At 37.3% G+C, this 23,136-nt stretch overlaps 1 protein-coding gene across 1 annotated transcript in view; it reads right to left on the minus strand.

Annotated features, from left to right (window-relative positions):
- The window catches only part of NUDT14 (nudix hydrolase 14), a 61,226-nt gene that overhangs the window by 22,110 nt on the left and 15,980 nt on the right, over positions 1-23,136 (minus strand). Inside the window, exon 2 of the mRNA XM_075713140.1 lies at positions 10,711-10,754. Coding sequence (XP_075569255.1) covers positions 10,711-10,754 — 44 coding nt within the window. The remainder of the gene's footprint in view (positions 1-10,710; positions 10,755-23,136) is intronic.

The raw sequence follows: 23,136 nt of genomic DNA on the forward strand, positions 1-23,136 counted from the left end.
TGAACAAGTGTCCTTTTCTTGTTCAAATCAGAAATGACTGCACTTTCAGTTTTAAAGTGATAATCAAAAAAACCCCGAACTTGTTTGAGAGCTAACGATCAAAAGTAATTCTTTGGGAGGATTCACCCTTCAGGAGGGCCTACTTCATCTTAAGTTATTTCAAAATTATTTTTGGTGACCATGAGAAAGAATTGCATGTAGCCCCTGTGTTACATCTATATTCAAATTAACCATCAATTTCACAGTTGGACAGGTCCCTGAAAACTTTTAATGTGGTATCTAAAGTGCTGTCTTCTTCCTTTTATCAGAGCAGCACCTAGTATTTTAAGTCAGAGAAAACAGTCCCTTCATTTTCAGAACAGACATGTAATAAAGCTGTACCCTTTGATTATTTTCCAGTGCAATTTCTTTAGTTTCCCAGAGCTTTAACTATAATGCAGATAGTCCTGAGATTAAATGTGTGCGCTTGCACAATCTTTACTGGTTCATTTAAGTCTTCCTTCAAAGCATTTTACAATTTTCAAAGGCCAACACCAATCCAATTGGCTGCTTAAAATGCAGCCTATTACAAAAGCAAAGCTATAAGCTCCTGACAAAAACATTCAGCCTTTCATACTAATCACAGATAAAGTGGATTTGGCAAAAGATAATTAGAGACGTCTAGAAGACTTCTGTATTCTGATGAAATTTGAATGCTTTTGCCAATACAACTTAAATATTTAATACTAAGTAAAACTGGAATAAAGTGGTAAGACACCTATACTTAAGAAAATAAATACTGCTTTGGAAAAAATCAAAAGGAAGACTGGTTTCAGTAAACCAAACTGCAGTAGGAAGTTGTTCATGACACCACAAAGCAGGAAGCATATGTTTGGTTCATCATCAGACTGGTGGAAGAATGAATTAAGAAGTGCTAACAAATCCATATACACGCATTTTTAAAACATAATCTCTTTCTACTTGTAAAGTAGTAATTTGTACCCAACCAGAGAATATGATGCAGGACGATTTATTTGGAATAAACAATCCTCCCAGCACCCTGTTTTCATATAACAAAGAAAAAAATAGAAAGTAAATTCAACTGCAAAATAAATGAGACATCAAAGCACGTTGCTCTCAATAACATTCTTTAAGTGTCATATCTTGGCCTGTATCCCAGGATACCCTTGGAAATTACACATTGCATCTCAATGGGATTCTTTCAACAAAATATTTTAATAAATAAAATCAGGTTTTATTCTAACTTACTTGATTAAATAAAGGTCTGTGGGCATTATGTGCAACAGATGTCAGAGCCTGATGGGCTTTTGTTCCAATTCTAATTATTTGTGAAATTGCCATTTATGAACGCTATCATATAATAAAACCAATAAATAATCCATCTAAAAGGCATAAGTATGACTCCATTCTGAAATGGCAAAAATCAAAGTTTTAGAACAGTATCAGGTTTCAAGGACAGTTCACAAAATAAAAAGCTCAAGTGTTCTGCCCTAGCTAACATAAAGGACAAACGAGCAACTTTGTTTCTTACCTACCAAAACCCAAATACGAAGTAAAGAACACAATCTTTTGCCAGGTATAAACGTATAGTCTCACCACCATTACTGAGAAACATAGACTAAGCAAGTCAGTTGTTCACAATTTATCTAATTTCCCCACTTTGAGAATAATAGTTTCAATAGTTTCCTCTTTTCCAAGAGATGTTTTCAGATAAAATTCTAAAAATACAGGCAGTCAGATTATAGAACATTTCCTAGCTTTCATAAGATTATTTTGACCAATCCCAAATGCAGGCCATGACCATGCTACTCTCTCTATATCATGTAAAACTTTGGCACTCTTCAGACAGAACAGGTTTAATTCAAAACCACCTGGAAGCAGAGGGAAGACTCTTACTGATTTCAGTGACTGTAAGAGAACAAAAATACTCACTTATTTTGCATATTACTGCAAATACAAAAAAATGAAATTCCTAAAGTTGTAAAAACAAGATGCCTCTAATCTGGCTACCAGAAACCTGTATTTAGAAATTTATGACTAATCAGCCAAAACTCCTGTGTACCTGCTTAGTTTTAAGAATTTTTATGGATTCTGTTCTTAAAATTAGGCAAACATTTAACCTCCCAATGAAGCACTGCCCTCGATAAAGATTTTTTTTTCCCATTTTTTTTTTTCCATTTTACTCTATTCCAGTGACACAGCAGAGAAGAGTTTATATGCTATATGGTGGTTTCGTATCACATATTTTAAAAGGTGAAATGAGAATCTGAAAATTTGGCCTTTGATTTTGTGTTTTTCTCAGATAACTTTACAGCATCAAATACATTTATTTTTGCCTTGTTGCTATGATTTTATTTAGATCGGATCCTAAGGTAACAACATGGTAAGACATCTTAAAAGACAGTAAATACACCTGCAGAATTCCTGGCATGTAAGCAGAGGATCTGTCAAGTCTTTGCTTTAAAAAAAAAAAAAAAAAACCAAACCTACCAAAAAACCCCTCAAAACCCCCCAAAACCATAAGCATTAAGTGCATTTTATTTGCAAATATCACATGCAAACAAATCATGTAATTACTTGGATTGATTGTAACTAATGGGCTACTATGTTTTTTCCTTCTAATGGCAGGAAAAATATCATTACCCTGATAGTACCCTTGACAGACAGTTATCAAGTCTAGACCTGAGTGTTTTCAATGACAGATTACAAACCATGCCTTCCTAGATTGTCTTATTGCCTATTGGTAAAAACAGTTTCTTAGTGTTTAATTTAAAAAATACTTTCTACACGAGACACTATTGCTTGTTCTGTCATTGATTACTGATGAAATTAAAGTGATTCTGGCCTACTATATAACATTCATTTACATTTTTGTGATAAGTAGTAATTTTTCTCTTCAGTTGTGTTATCCTTTGCATGAACATGCCCAGCCATCATTACCTTCTCTCAGCTATTATTTCCCTAAACTTTTCATCATTTTTGTTGTTTGTTGAACTACATCCAGTTTATTTTAAACAGTGCATTATCTTCTGCGCTATCTTTGAAGATAATAATGAAAATTCCGCACCATTGACACCCTGGAGGAGACATTACAAAGATAGACAAGATTTCCAGCACAACACATCATTGCGCATAAACGGCACACGCCACCCAAGAAAGATTTTTTTTTTTTACCTATAAAGATGTTAAAAAGCTGGTTTTTACCTATTTTAAAGTTACTGTGATCATTCTTGCACAAAGGAAGCATGTGAGTTAAATTTCATGGTGTCTTATAATACACTAGCACATAAACCAGAAAAATACATACAGGATGAAGTTTCCATAAAGCCCAAATGATCTGGCATATGAAATAGGAGAAGGAATTTAATCCACTCCTATAATGTGGTCAGGGCACATGACTTCCACCCTGTCTCCATAGCTGCCTGCTACAGCCACGGAGCCAGAATAGCAACCCCAGCTCCTCCAGGCCACTCGTGTGGCTCTGACGACCCATCACTTGGCCGGCTCTTGTGGCCAGGGCTGGGGATGTGGCAGGCTCCCGGCGCAGCTGTTCGGCGGCAGCATTCCTCGCTCCCCCCTGTGCAGCCGTGCTCCCCAACTTCAGCAGCATGCAGATGCCAGCACTCAGCCAGGTACCTTCAGAGCACAGAGTGACCAGTAGAGTATACTCATCTTCCCATTCTGAGTTATGTTCATTTTTAACTTGCCTCAAGAACCTCCTTCTGTTTAGCCCCAGAGCTGGTACCTGCAGCAGACAACATGTCGAGGTGCAGACTGCCTTGGTTTCCTTCACCCTGCAAACTCCCTCCTGATGGAAAACTATACTTTTCAGTTTTCTTTGTAATAGAAGAAGTATAATGCCTGTTTTCTGAGCAAACAGTTAAATTAAATTAATTCCTAATTTGTTTTAAATGTGAAATAAATTAATCTCATTACTTAAAAGAAGCCAGGCTTGTAAGGCAGGAATAGTATTTCTTCCTCCTTTTAGAGAGGTAAGAAAAGACTTAAAGTTTTTTCCATTAAGAATTTTTAAGTTAGAAACTATTACTGAGCCACTGTGACATGTTTTTGTGGTTAAAAACACAGCATAACAAGGGTACAACGCACATGCAGACTTGTAAGTTTTTTGGTCCTAATGCCTTTTCTTTGTCACATGACATTTTCAGGGTTAAGAGGAACTCACATTAACAATCTTGCATGCAATTCAGTCTCCTCAAATTTTTTTCTTTCAAATGTAGTGTACCTTACAGTGAATGTTTCATACTTTTAAATAGAGAAGTAGCCATAATTTTGCTTTGTATCCATTCACAATGCAATTTGAAAGCTGTCCTTCTATTTGTCAACTAGCAAAAGGCATGGTTATGTTCCTGTTCTCGAACGTTATTACTCAAAGCACAAAAGAGAGCACATGACTGTACACTGACCTTCATCTGTTCCCAAATTATGTCTTTTAAAAGCCCTGAATCTGTTTAAGGGGACTTACTGAAACCCGAAACGAACTTCGTCTATTGCTTTACAAAGTAGATGAATGTAAAACTTAAGTATTACATTTCAGGCTCTTACTGTACTAAATATAGCAAAATTAGGATGAGGGAGAATATAACTGGAATGTGAGTCTGGTTTTAGAGAATAATTTTTTGTTACAGGCATCAATGATTATTTGGTAATATTTGGTACGTTTCCATTTCTGACAGAAAATCACCATAAATTTGCAGAAGGAAAATGTCTTCCTTATCAGGTTTTTTATTTTTAAAAGCAGTGACCTTTAAAAAAAATTCACAACTCCTCCCCCTGCAAGTCATACCACCACAAATTGCTAACTAGTTCTGATAGACCCAAGTCTAAGAAGCATCTTGAAATACACCTTGCATTTAAATTTTCATGTCTTGCACTCCACTTGATTGTCTTAAGGATACATTTAATAATGAGCAAACACATCAGCTGAGTATTCAGAGGAAAAGTAAACTTAATTAGAAAAGCAAACAGTACATAAAACAACTGCAGAAAGCATCTTTTGCTGTGTCACTGCCTAACACAACAGGCCAGAACTACGTAACAGTATGAGCACCACCTCAGTAAACTTATTGAATAATTATAATTGAAAACAGGTAATCAAAGATTTTTATATTTCTTCATTTATTTTTAGTAATCTTCAGTTGTTTCTAACAACATAATAAAACCTTGAAATGAGCTCTGATAATGTTAATCCGCACATTTCAAAGAAAGATTTGAAGGAGGAAACAGTTAATGACCTGCTACGCCACCTGGATGCTCACAAGTCTATGGGGCCAGATGGGATCCACCCAAGAGTACTGAGGGAGCTGGCAGAGGAGCTTGACAAGCCACTCTTCATCATCGATCAGCAGTCCTGGTTAACAGGGGAGGTCCCTGATGACTGGAGGCTTGCCAATGTGACGCCCATCTATGGGAAGGGCCAGAGGAGGACCCAGGGAACTACAGGCCTGTCAGCCTGACCTTGGTACCAGTGAAGATTATGGAGAGGTTCATCTTGAGTGCGCTCAACAGGAATGTGCAGGTCAACCAGGGGATTGGGCCCAGCCAGCATGGGTTCATGAAAGGCAGGTCCTGCTTGACCAACCTGATCTCCTTCTATGACCTGGTGACCCACCTAGTGGATGAAGGAAAGGCTGTGGATGTCATCTACCTGGACTTTAGTAAAGCCTTTGACACCGTCTCCCATAATATTCTCCTTGGGAAGCTGGTGGCTCACGGCTTGGACAGGCATAGTCTTCGCTGGGTAAAAAACTGGCTGGGTGGCCGAGCCCAGAGAGTAGTGGTAAATGGAGTTAAGTCCACTTGGTGGCCGGTCACAAGCGGTGTTCCCCAGGGCTCAGTTTTGGGGCCAGTCTTGTTTAATATCTTTATCAATGATCTGGATGAGGGGATTGAGTGCACCCTCAGTGAGTTTGCAGATGACACCAAATTAGGTGGGAGTGTCCACCTGCTCAAGGGTAAGGAAGGGTCTACAGAGGGATCTGGACACGCTGGACCGATAGGTTGAAGCCAACTGTATGAGATTCAACAAGGCCAAGTGCTGGTCCTGCACTTCGGTCACAACAACCCCATGCAACGCTACAGGCTTGGGGAAGAGTGGATGGAAAGCTGCCCAGCGGAAAAGGACCTGGGGGTGTTGGTCGACAGCCAGCCGAACATGAGCCAGCAGTGTGCCTAGGTGGCCAAGAAGGCCAACAGCATCCTGGCTTGCATCAGGAATAATGTAGCCAGCAGCAGCAGGGAGGTGATTGTCTCCCTGTACTCGGCACTGGTGAGGCCACACCTCAAATACTACATTCAGTTTTGGGCCCCTCAGTACAAGAAGGACATTGAGGTGCTGGAGCGTGTCCAGAGAAGGGCAACAAAGCTGGTGAAGGGTCTAGAGAACAAGTCTTACAAGGAGTGGCTGAGGGAACTGAGATTGTTTAGTCTGGAGAAGAGGAGGCTGAGGGGAGACCTTATCGCTCTCTACAACTACCTGGAAGGAGGCTGTAGTGAGGTGGATGTTGGTCTCGTCTCCCAAGTAACAAGTGACAGGATGAGAGGAAATGGGCTCAAGCTGTGTCAGGGGAGGTTTAGATTGGATATTAGGAGAAAGTTCTTTACTGAAAGAGCAGTCAAGCATTGGAACAGGCTGCCCAGAGAGGTGGTGGAGTCACCATCCCTGGAGGTGTTCAAAAAACGTGTAGACATGGCACTTTGGGACACGGTTTAGTGGGCATGGTGGTGTTGGGTTGATGGTTGGGCTGATGACCTTAGAGAACCTTTCCAACCTTAATGATTCTATTGTAGTTTTACTTTCATTTAGAAATAATCCAGCCACCAAGCCAGGAAATATGAAATTAATTTTTACTCTACCCTTAATTGGTTTAGTGGTGGACTTGGTAGTGTTAGGTTCATGGTTGGACTTGATGATCTTAAAGGTCTTTTCCAACCTAAATGATTCTGTGATTCTATGATTAACTTAAATGTAAATCCACAGGACAAGAATGATAGTAAACACAATTATTTTTCAATAGAAAAATGGCTTATAATTTGACAGAGTTATTGACAAGTTTACAAACGTTTGACAGTTGTCAGATGGGAACTGTAACATTCATTAAGTATTTAATCTACTTATAAAATCATAGAAACCTTCAGGTTGTAAAAAACTTTTGGAGATCATCTGATCCAACCTCCTGCTCAAAATAAGACTAACTTCTAAGTTAGGTCTGATTTCTTGTCCAGTCAAGGCTTGAATTTCTCCAAGGATGGAGGTTCCTCAACCTGTCTGAGCAAAGTGTTCCAGCACTTAACTACTCTCTGTGGGTATGTCATTGTGTCCTGGGTCTTCCTTCTGTTACAACTTAAACCTAAATATGATAGGAAATGCTGCTGCTTTTGTCTATACTGACACTCAATTGACTATTGACAATGCAGGTTTTGAAGGTTTGTCTTGGTAACAGTTTATTGTGTGGCCAGTAATAATTTTGCAAAAAGCATTTTTTTTTTCTTTAATTGGCATAGAGGTATTGAGAGCAAGAAATTATACGTTCAGCAGAAATTACAAACTGAATAAAGCCAGAGGTGACTCCAGGACTGATACCCTAGTTCTGAACAGTCTTGATCTTAAGAAAGCTCAGGAGTCACACACTGTAGACTCAAGCCCAGATCTGCAATAACTAAGAATTAAAGAAAGAGGAAAAAAAAAGGAATATCTACTAAAAAATCTGCTATTTCAGCTTGTGCTAGTGTCACCCCAGCTTGTGTATGGTTGAATGATCTTGTCCTACTGCAATATATTGTGAGATTTTAAAAGGAGGTGACTCACACTTAAGGCAAATGAAATGACTACTGCAGTCCTCATGTTTTTGTCTTTGTATAATTTAATCAGCTGTTCATCTGAACAGTTGGAAAGGATAAATTTATAAAAAAATAATTTAATCTCTCTTGCTAAGTCTTTTCCTGTATTAAGTCTATATTCTGAATATCTGCTGAATATTGGCTTATGTTGACCTCATTTGAAACGAGAAAGAACACTGGGGCCCCAAAGGAACCCAGCACACAAGCTCTCAGGTAACTGTCATACAGCAAGGAAGTCAGTCTTAAGCAAATGCTTACTTATGCTGATGAAAGAGGACGACAGGTAAAGACATGAGTTAGGTTCAATGACTGTTTTTATATAATTAGCACAGTATTTTTTTGTGTATTCAGTATCATTAGATTCATTATACATACCAATTATATGTAAATATATAATACATGTATGTGTACTTTACAGATCTGGCATTCCAATGTATATGTTCAATTTGGGTAAACAGCCCTTTTGAAAAAAATATGGAGTATTTACATTGTTACAGCATTTTCAGAAGTAAGATAAGTTTTGAGTACTTTTGAAAAAGGGGTCTTAATTATAGAAAAGTGATCTTAATTATGGAAAACACCTACAATCTTCCTGAAGAAGACATACGCACTAGGAAATACTGACCAACAGGACAAGTATTCTGGAAACCCCTCCTCTTCTCAAGGTTTTATCCCTCATTAAGAGTAATGAACCTCTAAGAGCCCTCTAAGTATGAAGTCATCTATACTCTTCAGCAACTAGACAAGGTGACTTTTCCATACAACTAGCATCACTGCTGTCCTATTAAAATACAGTAAAATGTAGGGCTTTAATGCATTATAAGGAATTTTGAACCTGACTGATCTATCTGATAATAATTGGCTTCATATTCACAAATAGAATTTATGTAAAACTATGGATTTCATATACAGAAAGTTCACATTATTACCTTTGGTGTCAGAAGTTGCATTGAATTTACTTGTGATAGAGTGTTAGACATTCTACAGCTCAACAGTAGTCACTAATAAGTTAGGATGGCAGCTGTTGTACATCTGAAGCTAACAAATGTTATGTGACCAGAGATGACTGGCATGACATGTGGCTGTAGCCTTTTTATACAGTTATGTTCCCAACTATTTTAGAAATGTCCACAAAAGTCCTTCAGAATTCCTGTACTCAAGAAGTTCATGGAAAACTGATCCTTTAATATTTACCCCACTCAGTTAGTTGCATATATTCACACATTATCGCAGAGCAACAATCTAAAGTTTAAACAAAAATAATAATACAAATTATTAATCTGGAAGTCGTTCTCAGCACTGTGACTTGAGGCTGGATTCACTTGCTTGAAAGTACAGGGCATATATTACATTTCCAGCAATCAATTATCATTTCAGCCTTTGTATCTGTGATCACAAATCCAGGCATATGCCCATATGGATAGACAAAGTGCAAAGACAGAACTGTCTTCCAGAAAAATTCCAAAAGCAAGTGTGAAGTTCAGTATCAAAACATCACTCCCTTTTCTGTCCTCATTCTCAAGCAGTACAGGCATTTTTAATCTATCTAATTTTTTCCCAGTCTTCCTGGAACTTTTACATTCATAATCTTTATATTGATAAAAAGTCTTGCTATTGCTTTATGTCCATCCCAGGTACCTACACACAAAAAAGACTCACTGTAAGTATTTAGAGGGTTCCAACAGAGAAGAATTTCCAAAAATGAAATTGATTTTACCTACTTATTTCACACACAAGAAGAATACATCTCTCAACACGGTTCTGGTTATAAGTCACAATTTCTTTTTACATTAGTGCTTTGCCTCATTTTTTTACATTTAATAGATTTAGAAAAGCTTTTCCTAGGGAAACGTTATTACCGTTGCTTTTTATTTTTACCTTCTAGTACCTGAATTTTCAGTGAATAGATTAAATATTTATACTTTAAAAAAAGACATATCAATATTTTAGTATTTAATAACTCTGAGACTGGGTCTGTTTCATATATACCCTATTTGTTATAATTTTGCATGAACGGATCTTTGAAGTCAGGAGGTAACTACTTTTCTTCCTTGATAGAAGAAATACAATTGGAAAGACAGAACTAAGTTGCTGGCCATCCATTTCTTCCCATGTGCTCAGGAGAGGGTTTTGGTGTAGAGAATGGAGGGCCTGAAAGGTTTCAGGCATTTGTAAAGTTACTTGAATTAGGCTTTGCCTAAAAAGTCCTTATACAGCAGTGATGGAGAGGATTAAAATAAAAAAGTTAGCATAATACTAGGATTTACTCAAACATAAACCAGAATCTCTACCTTATTCCGTGTAACTGCCAGTGAAAAAAATCAAATAGTATGACCATAACTTTAGATTGCTTTTTAACACTCTTTATATTAGGACAATTCGTGGGATTGTATATTCACAGGTGAGAGAGTATGGTCACATACTTAGGACTAGACAACTTAACGGCACAAATAACAACAGGGTTAAGTATGTGGGGGGCAGAGTCCTTCCTTCAGGTGATACATTCACACTCAAAAAAGAAAATTTCATACAGTCCAAACTTTCAGTTCCATCTTTTATGTAATCATTAAACTGTACAATAAATCATGTGCCAAAACTCTAATATTTGAAAAGTCAAGCACAGACTAAACTTACTGAAAACATAATAAAACATGAGGAGCTTTTAAAATTTCTGCTAATTCTATCTAGAATAGTAGAGAACTATCTGCAATTATTACACAATAAGTGAGAATTGAAGAGGAAGTTGGAGTAGAAAGATGTGACTCCACATCAACAGGATTTGATCAATGGAAGAGAATACAGTATGAAAAACAACATAAAGACAAAAGGAAATAACGTGATTCCATCTATTACCTGTCATGTGTCCTCATAAAATCCCAGAACTTCTTAGTGCCATTCTGAGGGGGGGAAAGAAGAAAAAATCCATCAGTAACATTAATTCCAAGTGAAAACTGACTATAATGAAATTTAACAGAATTTTAACAGGCATTTCCTTGAAAACTTGGTATAGCTGGTGTTATTTATGAGACCATTATTCTGGATTTTGACAGTAAGTATTATAGATGCTGAGAATTGTCTTAGGACAGTTCAAAAACTTAGATCCACAATATTATGCTGACAGCTTACTTAAGACTGCGGTAGTCTTCAGGCCCAATTTTGGCCACAATATCAACTTCAGATGCCCAATCTAGTAATTCAGGTACTAGGAAGCTATAAGCAGCTAAGTTTTAACCAGTAAAATAACCAATGTCCAGAAATGGTCTTTCTTAGGAGGACAGCTCAGTGCTTACCTCCTAACTAAACTCATTTGGGATCCAGGAACAAGACATCCTTCCCTCTAACCCCTTACAAGGCCCAAACAGCTGTTACTCTGCACTGCTTGTGGTGGTGGCGATACTGCCAAACAGTAGGCTTGAAGTCACAGCACTCACCCAAGAACTGGGAGACTTAAACTGGATTCTTTTATCAAGTTGGGACAATTTCTGTCCTCTGCCATCTTAAAAGAATGACACCCACTACAGCACAGCTGTAACTAATCCCTGAAAACAAGTATTCTTTCACAGTTATAATGAACACGCACACACTTGCTTACGTTTATATTCTGTCTTCTATAATCACCTATATCAATTCATACACACCAGTTAACAGAGACATGTATATAATTCTTTACCCTGCTTAGAATCATAGAATCATAGAATCGTTTAGGTTGGAAAAGACCTTTAAGATCATCAAGTCCAACCATTAACCTAACACATTAGAAGCATGATGGTATTTTTCAGCTGAAATACATCTCAAGAGATTTCACTCCTAGGTCAGTTTTAAGTCTATATAAGGAATCAGTATGCAACCAGAGGAAATTCTTTTGGTTGATTCCTTTCTCTTATTAGCAAGGCAAAAAACAGACCTGCTGAAAATCTACACACCTAAAATATGCTTAATGTGAAAAGCAGCACAAGCTCTCTATTATGAAGTATGGTTAAATGGATGATCAAACCCCAAGCAACTGGTTAATGATTTAAAGCAGGTAAATGAGAGCAATGAAAGAAGAATCAAGTTCAGTTGGTGGGTAAAGGTGCCAACCAATATAGACAGGCCCTTCAGCTCTATTACAGATGTCATGGCTACCAAGTACACAACAGCTGGTGGGGATTAGGTAACAAGCACTCTGGTTCAGAGATTAAGCTCCCGAGCTTTATGAGTTTACCAAGCTTTTTGGAAGAGTGACTGTTTGCTTGCTAGCTGGGTTTTCCTTCATTCCCACAACTCTAATTATGAACAGTTGTTCACCTCAAGAGAAACTCTAGTCTACTCTTCCATTGGTGTCTGCACATACCTTCTGTTAGCATTGACAGGAATCAAATACGTGCATTAGAAGAGAAGCCCTGTCATTGTTTAAATGCAATATAATGTTGAAAGAGAAATAAAGACAGCAAATTCTCAGTGTGAACTGAAATATTAAAGCAGTTGTTTATCAAGCTGGGTGTACATCCAATCCGTTCCACCTGGTGAGAGATAGAGGAACAACTTTGAAAGGACTGTGACACAACACATAGTTGCAACACTTGAACTTAATAGCATAGGCTATGTTCTATGGTTAAGATAGTTTAAGGTATTAAATGTGTAAGGTCCACTCAATCCTTCTGTAGGTTTATTTATACCTATAAGACACGTATTTGTGGGATTTTCTCTCGTTTGAAGATTGCTGTGCCATTTTCTACGTGACGTGAGCTGGGAAACTGTGGACCAAGGATGATGTCTTCTGCATGTACTTTCATACTGATACTCCAGTTTCAATCTTTCCCTACCCCAAATGGTAAGATGTGCTACCATCATCCATTCTCCCTTTGTAGTGTCCACTTGGGAGAAATGCAGATGTCCAGCTGATGGAGAAGACAAAAAAGCCTGAATCAAGGCTCTCTTTGCACTAATTTAGGCTATGAGTCCTGTGATACTACTTCATAACGTATGATCCCAGCAACAATTTCCTGGCTCTTTCCTCATGCCATCGTGTTGCAAATTATAGAACCTGATTGCTTTGGAGCACTTGGAAAAGGGTTTCAAATAGCTGAAGAAAATGACACCCTAGAGAATGATCCTCATCCAGATGGGATCCATCAGATTTGAATGACCTCTTCTCAAGGATAAGCCCCATAGGCATTAAGAGAATCTACCTCACAGAATGCACATAATTTTTAACAGAAAGTAAAAGAAGGAACTTAGTACCTAAAAAGAAATTAATCAGAAAATAAAATCTATGTTTTCTATTTCATATGTGGCTGGACAGCACATAAAGCACTTTCTCTAGAACATGATTTGATTAGTTTAAGACCCAAATTCAAAGCCAGCCACAGGCTAAATTAATTTGAGTCTGTCCATTCAAGATGTTGGTTATCATCATGCACTCTGACTGGACAATGTTTGTTAAGCTATTTTCTGCCTATATTTGAATAAAAAATTATTTCATATGATCAACCTGCAGCTGTCCAAATTAATAAATCAATCAACAAATAAAACATTCCACCATCTCATTGTTTACAGTGGCAGAAACTCAAATGAGCCCCATTCATGCCCTATTGTCCAAGTCAAATGTAATTTGAACCCAACCGTATGGAGTTGAGTTTCTATTGTACCCAATGCGTGGTTCTTTCCTAACAGACTAGTATGAAGGTTGCTAATTATTAATAGCATGTAAACAGTTACCAATGGTTCTTATGCTGCTTTACATACTTTACAGAACATTAATTCTAACCAGTTTCTGACCAAGTATATCAAGCTGTATGTAATATCTCTATCTTATCTTTAAGACAAAAATACTAATTGCTGAAACTGATCAAGATTCATGCTTTTAAAAGCCAAGTAGCCATGATTACTGTTCCATTCTATATATCCTGGTCTTTCACAATGCTCTCCTATCACCACAGTTACAGATAGTTGGAAAGAATTAAAGGTATCAATGGTGAACACCACTCCCAAAAAAGAGAAGTAACTTTGTGAAATACAAAACCTCTCTCAAACCCTTAACGCTCTTCATTTTAATAAACATATATATTTGCATTATTTTAAAATAGTCCATTCTCCAATGTCTAATAAGGAACAATCAAAGTACCTCTCAATGAAGTGAGAGAAGTAAGGATTGTTGATTGCTGGGAGATCTAAACACTGATGATGGGAAAGAGAAAGGAGTATATTACTACATTTGAGAAAGATTTAAAAACTTATTCTTCAAATAGGAAATGTGTCCTGTGATGTTTTATAAATACAAATATGTCAAAAGTATTTTATATGAGTTCTTATCTGTTCAGAATAGCAGTTCTGATACTGCAACAACCTTGTATAACTCATATTTGATTTGGTAAATCTTTAATCACAAAGTAATCACACACTAGTGCTGTGCTCAGTGATCAGGTTATGTGATGTTGCAATGCTGAACTAGTGCATATAGCATGTGTAAATTAATAAAGCTGTATTCCAAGAGAGGCAGCATATAAGACGACTTCATTTCATATTACACAGAAGACAGATTACTTACATAAGCACAATTTGTATAAGAAAGCCATATCAGGTCAGATGAGATGTCCATCTTGCCTCTTACAGTGAACAGAAAATTTAAGAACAGAGGAAGCATACAGCAGTGCTTCCCTAGAACACTCTTCCAAGCCTTTGACAAAAGGCAGCTGAAGGGTGTCAAAAGACGATCCCTCAAAAAGGCATCCAAATTAAACACAGTCCTCCCCCAACCCCTAAAAGTGTGCACAAATAGCCATTTCTATACTATGTGAATGTGCAATAGTGTGTCACAAGTCCTGCTCATCTTGTCTGTAAGACTGACTTGATAATGGCATTGACAATTTACAACAGTATGCTACCAGCTTGACAGTCTGCACAAGGAGAACCCAATTCCTTTTGGTTCAAGTGATTCCAGGACAACCATGCACTGCAAAGAGCGCTCTGCTAGACAACTGTTGACAGCGGACGCAAGTTCAGCAGATGTGACTCCTACCAGTGGAGACCTGTTTATGATGCCACCCATACTTGATCTCTACATTCTCTGTCCTCCTTCCAGCCTCGAAATCATTCTCCTAAGACTCTTCCTGCACCTGCTCATTGCCATAATTACAGGCAGGAGCCTGTTCACACCGTCTGTTACGGATAAGTTGGACTTGCCTGCAGCCTATAATCAAAATACCATTCTTTTTTCCTACCTACGCGCTCGCTCTCTCTGGCTAAAATGCCTTAAGAATCACTGCACCAGGGATATCTCTGTTCTCTGCTTTCCTCCACTACCTTAGGCAATATAATGTCTGAACAACATGGTCAAATTGCTGTCAGGATATCTACGCAAAGGATAACTTTTACTTACTAGAGAAACTTGCCTAAGACTTAGCCCAGGTTAGCCAATAAAGAAAATAAAAAGGACATGCTATGCTAATGATGTAGGAAGAAACATTCACTGGCACTGATCTTACAGTGATACGGAGCGTGCTCCACATGGGACAGACCCTGGACGTGCTCTGGAACAAGTCATCTGGGAGTTTCCCTCTACTTTTCATTTGGGGCAGCTTGAATGCCTTCCTCCCTCTTTTCCCTGAAGGCAGCACCCATACAGCATCTGCCACTGGAGAAGCTCTTGAACCATCTCATACCTCAGGCAAATGTATCTCCACACATAACAATACTCAGCTCAGTGTTACACTGATACCATCCTGGTATCAAAAAAACCCCAAATGAAACAAACCGAACGCCCCTCAGTTTGGCTTTGGTTTCTACTGTTGTGTACACCCCTGCTGGGACTCACAACAATTTCTCTGTAGATGCAACTTTTTAAAATGGAGGGAATAAGCACTTAAACACAATTTTAGAGACAGATGGAGGCCCTTCCTCAAGGACCATCTCCAAGAACCTTCACAAAGAATGGGATCTGTTTATAAATAATGGAAGTGAATTAGAGCTGTGGTGCCCAGTTATGAATAAGATGACCTGCACCTTTCCAATGCTACTGAGTTTCCAGATGAGGAACAGAAAGGGATAGTGGTGCAGCAGGCTATGCCATGCAGCTAAAGGTAACCTAGGTACAGTGCCACACTAAGGGCTGACATGCCAGAAGTCTGTGAAATCATGAATGACATGGAAATGGTGAGTGTGAAACAACTATTCACTATTTCTCATAATATAGAAGCGCTATGTCATAGCTGGCTACCTGAGGATAAAGGCTAAGGCTTATCTGGGCACTGAACTGTCTCCTTTCAAGGAACCAGTGCTAAAGTCCAGCAGCTGCACAGGGAAGTTTGCCTTGCTTGTTTTACATATAAAACAATTAACTGATAGCTTCTGAAACACCTATTGTATTACATATGTTTTAAACATGCATAATTAAAGGTTTGTACTTTGTAGATTTTATTAAAAGCTTTATTCTGAAGAGTAAACTGAAAACATGTTAGTGTAACAGGTGCAAGAACACTCACAAAACCTCTTTAAATGCTTCCTTTAACTCTATGTAATAATTGTTTCACAACATCACACAAGGGTGTCTAAAATAAATCCTCAACACACAGGTTTACAGTAACAGAGTTCCTGTAGTTACTCTCTTGGGAGTTCGGACTAGTCAACAAATCAAAATTTATGTTGGATTTGCACTGATTTAAATGACTTCTTATAATGAGCTCTGGACAGACAACACGTAACTGAAGCAGAAACACTCTTTACCCAAAATCTGCTTAAAGCTTCTCCTATCTTATTTGCCTTATTTAAGTATTTAATAATTTAAAAAGCAACTGAATTAAAGGCACTGCCCTATGTCATCTCCCATGTTTATCCACAGAAAACTTGTGCTTGGACAGACAAAGCTAAAGTTGCCAAGAACTGTAAAGTCACGCCAAAACCACCTCAGTAAAAAGGGTTCATACCTTGTATTACAGATTTTTGAGGAGACTGCCATGCAGGCAGATCACTTAAAATGTTGGAGACCTATGTCCAAAATAAGCAAACCAGCTTCACATATGTCACTGAAAGAGAAAAAAAGTCTGTCTGTGACAATGATTAACTTCTTACTGTTTACATTACAGGAGAGACAACACGACGTTTGGCGACCCATTGTGATAGGCACTAAACATATGTAGTGGGAACAGTTCCTGTTCAATGATCTTACAATTCAGTTACAGCCCAGACAAAAGTTGGTGTAAACAGACAGAGGCAGTTAAGGAAAAATGACAAATACATTATGCTATAGATAAGCAACATGCACAAGTTATGAGGGTTAAAATGACAAACAACAGTCATGATCCCCTAGCCTCTACCAGTTGGACTGGGTTTAAAGCAGTCATCCAAGGAGTAAATGTTTGTGAAAAAATCCAACTCGAGAAGTCTAAGAAATTATAACACAAAAATAACTCTGTCCTCACCGCTCCATTTACCCTGTTTCCACACTCCTAAGACACAAAAGCAGTTAATGTCCTTAATGCAAAGGGATTATGACTATTCTTCATCCAAGAAAATAACACCACTATGGGTAAAGAAAAACAGGTAAGAGAATTAATTGGCAAATAACGGTCTTAAACCACAGTCAGCAGCCAAGCAAGTGTGTGGTCCCTGTTTAATGATTTACACGTAACAAAGCAGTAAAACTCTAGAGGAATAATCAGATTTTGCTTTTTTCTGTTCTCAAATTTTTTTTTAAGGTATGAGGGTATTTTTTTCTTTAAAAACATGTAAAACTTGTTTTCCTATTGCACTCATTTTCACATTCAACCCATCTTCTATAAATTTACCTACACAGATTCATATCAATGTGCACAGCAATGCATCTATCTGGAAATTCACTATGCATTCTCTTGTTCGGGTACCTACGTGCTGCCTAGAACCACATGGCAGGAGAACACCAAACTTGTCACTTTATTAGATGGGTTTTTGTCAGGTTAATCCAGATGAGCAGCATGCCTGGAGAATTAAATAACTCATTAAGACAGACAAAAATCTGCACCAACGCAGCCAGCTCCTTGCAGCCCCCTTCCACCTTTATTTACGTAAGTGGTCTTAGCTTAATGCTTTTCAGTCACATTCACCTTTTTATGACCAATAAAATCTGCCAAGAGGTAAATTTGCAATAATAACAACTCAGTAATTCATTACTTTTTGTTTTATAAAATATATGCTCCTACAATGGGAAAATATGCCCTGAAGATGTGCATTAGCTGCTGCTTCTCCTTGAGTCACAGTTCTTGGGCTAAACAGAGTGGACTTCCCCTACGGTAAACCCAGCAAGATAGGAGATACCGCATGCTAAAAGTGAAGCCCTCATCCCTCTGTAAATCAACCTTTCCCTTCCCTTCCCTTCCCTTCTCCACCCGCTACGGAAGAAGTGCTCCTATCAGCTGGCATTTCCTTGTTACATTTCTTCTTTCAGCTTAATGGCATCTGATGTCACATCTGTAGCAGTTTTCAGTGGAAACATATGACGATTTATAATCTAATATAAACCATTCTTTGCCAGCTGAATTATTAATGCTGTAACTCTTTGTTATATATAATCAATATGTTTCCAGTGTCCACAATGATGTGCCCGCAGAAGCTGTACTTCCAGGCCAAACTCAAGACTGAATACTTTTTGCTTTTCACTTTCCCGTCATACAATTTGTGACCAAGTTACCTTGCACTGTCTGAAAATTTTTCATAGTATTTTCAATGGTGCCACATACAAAAATTATGTAAATAAATAAAAAAATAAAGCACCAGCTTTGACCCCCCCAAATCCATCGTTTGGGATTCTTTTAAAGAAATAAAGTATTAGCAGTCAACATGATACTTGGAAACCTGTATGAAGAACAGAAATCAAACAGAGAAAGACAGCTAAAGCAAGTTTAGACTTGTCAATTTTTCCAAATAAAAATAAAATAAAATACCAGTTCCATACGCCTCAAAAGTTTCATTGCTTCCAGTTGAGTATTTTTATAGGATTAATATATTAGTGGGGTGGTTTTTTTGTTTATAGAAGGTGGAGAGCTGCCATCCTGTATCTAAAAATCTTCTTCATCCACAAAACAATGCAAAGGAACAGTCAAAAAATCAAGGACAATTAATATTCAACATTTTCATCTAAAAGAAAAAACCTGTCCTGAACAGACTATTTTGCATATGAAATCTGTTTGAAATAATGACTTATCACAGTTTTTTTGTCTACTTTAAAGGTTTGATTTGTGATAAGCAGGGAGAAAGCTGTCTTTATATAATTACAGATTTCATAGAAAGTATTACATATCTTTCAAAATGAAAGGAAGCACTTTCAGCTGACATAAAACCATGCACCTCAATTAAAAAAATAATAAAATCAATAAAACCATTCTAATTTGCATTAGTTGAGTGCCTGGCCCTCTTTCTTTCCTTTTGAATGTACACATCAGTATTAGGGAACTGTCTTATGCTTGGCTATCATATTACAGAACTAGTAATTTAAATGTAAAGCGTTGCTATTAAACTCACTCAGTCCTAGGGTGCAGTCCCATAACACTGTAAGTCAGTTGAAACCCAGGCTGCCCCTTTTTCTACCCCAGCTGCACATCTCTGCTCTATCCCTACTCCATCATTGGCATTTGTGTAACCACGCAGCAAGCTGGTTCTGGGAACTGATCTGATAAAAAAAAAAGTGCTCTACTATAAAACCTCATGAAAAAAATTGATTTTTAGTAGTTAACGTGAACGTAATGCTGTTATATACATACCAAGTTTTCACTAATGACTATTAAACAGAACAGCCTTGGTCTATTGAAAATTACTCCAAGAGGATAGAGATGTATCTGGTAAGGAGTGTTCTAGAGAAAGACACATGCACGCAAAAAAGCCTAAATTACAATTTCAGTCCACACCCACTAATTCACTCCATCAGACTGCACACGCTGGAGTAAATGAAGCCTCATCTTCAAAAGCAATTTGCAGAATTACTTGCTGATGTTGAAGAACTACTTCAAAAGAGTTTAAGTGTTATGGAATTTTACTGTTTTTTAAACAAGCCACTGTTTAAGCTCAAGAGGAAGGGGAGGGGTGTTTGTTTTTTAAACAAAGCTTATAAGATTTCATTACTAAATTATCCAGAATGTTTATTTTAAAAGCATCATGATGAGAAATAATGGTGTTTTGCACTTTTTAACTAACCCATATTCAAGTGTTTCAGTTAGAAATGACTGTTTTTACTGCCTTTGTGGAATCTGCATCCAAAAATACACAAACTGATGACTTTTCAACAACATTAAAAATGAACGTTCTATCTAAAGCACAAACACTACTGCTGCTAACTGGCTTGAATTAGCAATAGTAACAATTTCGTAAGTAAGACTAAGCTAGCAAAGTTCATGGGGACAAATCATCCTATACACTAAAGAACAAGGTACCAGCTCCAGCTGACACAGCAGTTCTGGGCAGGGCAGGGCAAAGCTGCCGTGGTCTCCACTATGCTCATTTTATGTATAAGGATCTTGAACAAGAGACAGAGGTGCTCAACTCTATGTGATAGCAAACTCTTTGAGGCATGGACTTGACTTCTTATTTGAAATTAGCTGGAAGACATAAAGGTACGTCTTGAAGAAATCATAATGTATACCAGTGGAGACCACACCAGGGATACCTCAAGAGACATAAAACCTAAGGTCATAGACTGTAATTTTTACAACCCATATCAATTTTCTCTTCAAAGTGAGGGTTATTCTGGTAGGAGTTTGTAATGAAACTGCAAACAGATGGTTATGGCAATAGAGTTTACTGTTCAAAGGTGCAATTTTTTCACACTTTAGGAGGTAAAATAAACAATGGAGAACGCATTAATTTATTCAACTGTTAATGCAATACTGGGCCAAGCCACTTTGTTCATTTTATGTACATCAACTGCCAGAACAATTACAACTAAGATACTTGATGTGTAAGTAAACTTTCTCGTATAATCCTCTGGAAGTTTACTTTTCAGGTCACAGTTTGGTTTTTGTGTGTACTTTTCAACAATGGAGTTGTTGCAGTTTAGCTTGGCATCCAGCTATCAGTACGATCACTTACCTTTGAATGAAATTTATAAAACATGAGAATTAAGCATATATAAGTACACTAAATTAAGTCAAATCTCCTTGGTTTTCTGTTTTTAATATACATTACTATTAAGAACAATTGCATATACATACCAAACATGCTTTATTCCCTGGCAAATATGTACCAGCATACTGAAATCTATACTACGAAGAATAAGGATATGGTGCTTGCATAAAGAAACTTGATATGCACAAAGGTCAAATTTATGACTTTTCTCACATCATTTTACTGCCAGGTCAGCATATAATTTAAGGTTATAGGTTGAGATACAGATGGGGCTTTCCTAGTACTAAGTTAAATCCAATTCTATAGAAAGGAACCAATTGCTAATAGGTAGACTTTTCAGACTCTAGTGTTACTGTGTATAAATGACAAAATTTAAAGCAAGTATTCAACTGCTCTGTGTTTTACTTAAATTCCTGTCATATTATTAAATTTTCCTGCATGTGTTTTCCCATTTTCACTAAACCATGTTTTCCCTTTGAAGTCTGTGACACACTTTCTTATTTTGCAGGGATAAAAAGAACGTACACTTTCCATATTTACAAGATTACTAGCACTACTTTTTTCACAAAGTTATAGTAAAATACAAAATCTGAAACTTCGACTGGACATAGTTAAGGAATATATTCCTAATACTGAAAGATAACTTAACAGAGATAATATAATTTGCAAACTGTGCATTCAGCTGACATGACAGCAAAATACTTTTCTGTAAATAAGTACTGTACTTTCAAACAGATGTATTACACGTATCTTCTATCTTATATCTTGTGTATCAGCCACTTATTTCCATGCTTGCTGAAAACCTGCACAGCAAAGGCCATTCTTGTAATCTTTTCCCTATCTTTTTCTATTATTGTTAAAAGAAAAAAATGCCACACAATTTGCGATAACAATTTATTTGCAAAATTACTATCAAAGGGACAAAAACTCAGGAAATTTAAACCACTGAGATTTCTTTCACTATACTTACTGCGTAATTGGACCTAAATCGGCACTTCCATCAAAATAGTATCACCCTCCCTTTCCCTTCTTTCTGCACAGTCTCCTGCGTGCAAGCAGCACAAACATTTCTGCAACCATGTGCTGAGCCACACTGAAGATGTTGCCTGGTTAAACCAACTCAGCACAAAAAAGCTTCTCCATTGCTAGTCATGTTGCCACTGCATAAAGGCACGTGCCACACAAAAGAGGGGATGACTGTACCTGTAATTTCATGTCTGACATTCTACAATTCTGACCTGCCAAATAATTAAGGACATACTAGACTTGATGATGTTCAATGGGATTAATACACATATCTTTGAAGAGGACCAGAAGCTCGAAGCAATTGAGACAACTGTCCTGGGTAAATCATGATCAGAAATTGTAACCTTTTGTCTTCTGAATTCTGTATCAGTGCAAGCAAAAGTGATACTAACATTAAAAGCACATCCCTGTGGAAAAGGAGCATGGAGGTTTTTTTTTTTTTTTTTAGTTTATTGTACACATTACACATCCAGTGAACATTACGGGAAATGAAAAATAAAATTCCCTGAACAACTTAAGAGCCTGAGAAACATAGATCTAGGATGCACATCTGCTGGCTCCAGCTCAGACGATAAAAGCCAGGGAAATACCTCAATCAGAGAGCTGCTGAGAACTGCTAGATGTTCTGTGTTTCATTTCTTTTTCTGGAGTTTTCCTTATTTGTATAAATTGTTACATATTCATTGAGTTAGAAACAAACAAACAAACATGGCCTTTGTAGTTCAGTAATAAACGAATCTGGGGAACAAGAGACATTGGCTCATATCCCTCCTCCAATTTATAATAATTCATGAACAACTCCAAAAGACGAGATTTAGGAAAGCACTTTGTAGCATTCAATAAACTTCACTTTTAAGGCACTCACTGAAAAGATGGAAGATCAGAATTTAGACTTTACTCTGAGCCACTGTCAGAACCCCCAAATAACATCTAAACACCTTTATTGAATAATGTCATATTCTGTGGGATTTAAATTGCAATATTTGTCCTAAGATTATAAAACTACTTCTGCTCTGCTACATGATGACGCCTTAGTGAAATTCAGTGAGACCGATTCCTACAAATTCCTTTGGAAAATGGCACACTCCTAAGTCACTAATGACAACATTTTCCAAACTGCTAAATTTTACTAAGACACAGCTAACAATAAGAAAAATAAACTTTGTTTTAATTTTTTTTTAAAGA

Source organism: Pelecanus crispus, chromosome 6, assembly GCF_030463565.1.
Source record: "Pelecanus crispus isolate bPelCri1 chromosome 6, bPelCri1.pri, whole genome shotgun sequence".
Taxonomy (NCBI): domain Eukaryota; kingdom Metazoa; phylum Chordata; class Aves; order Pelecaniformes; family Pelecanidae; genus Pelecanus; species Pelecanus crispus.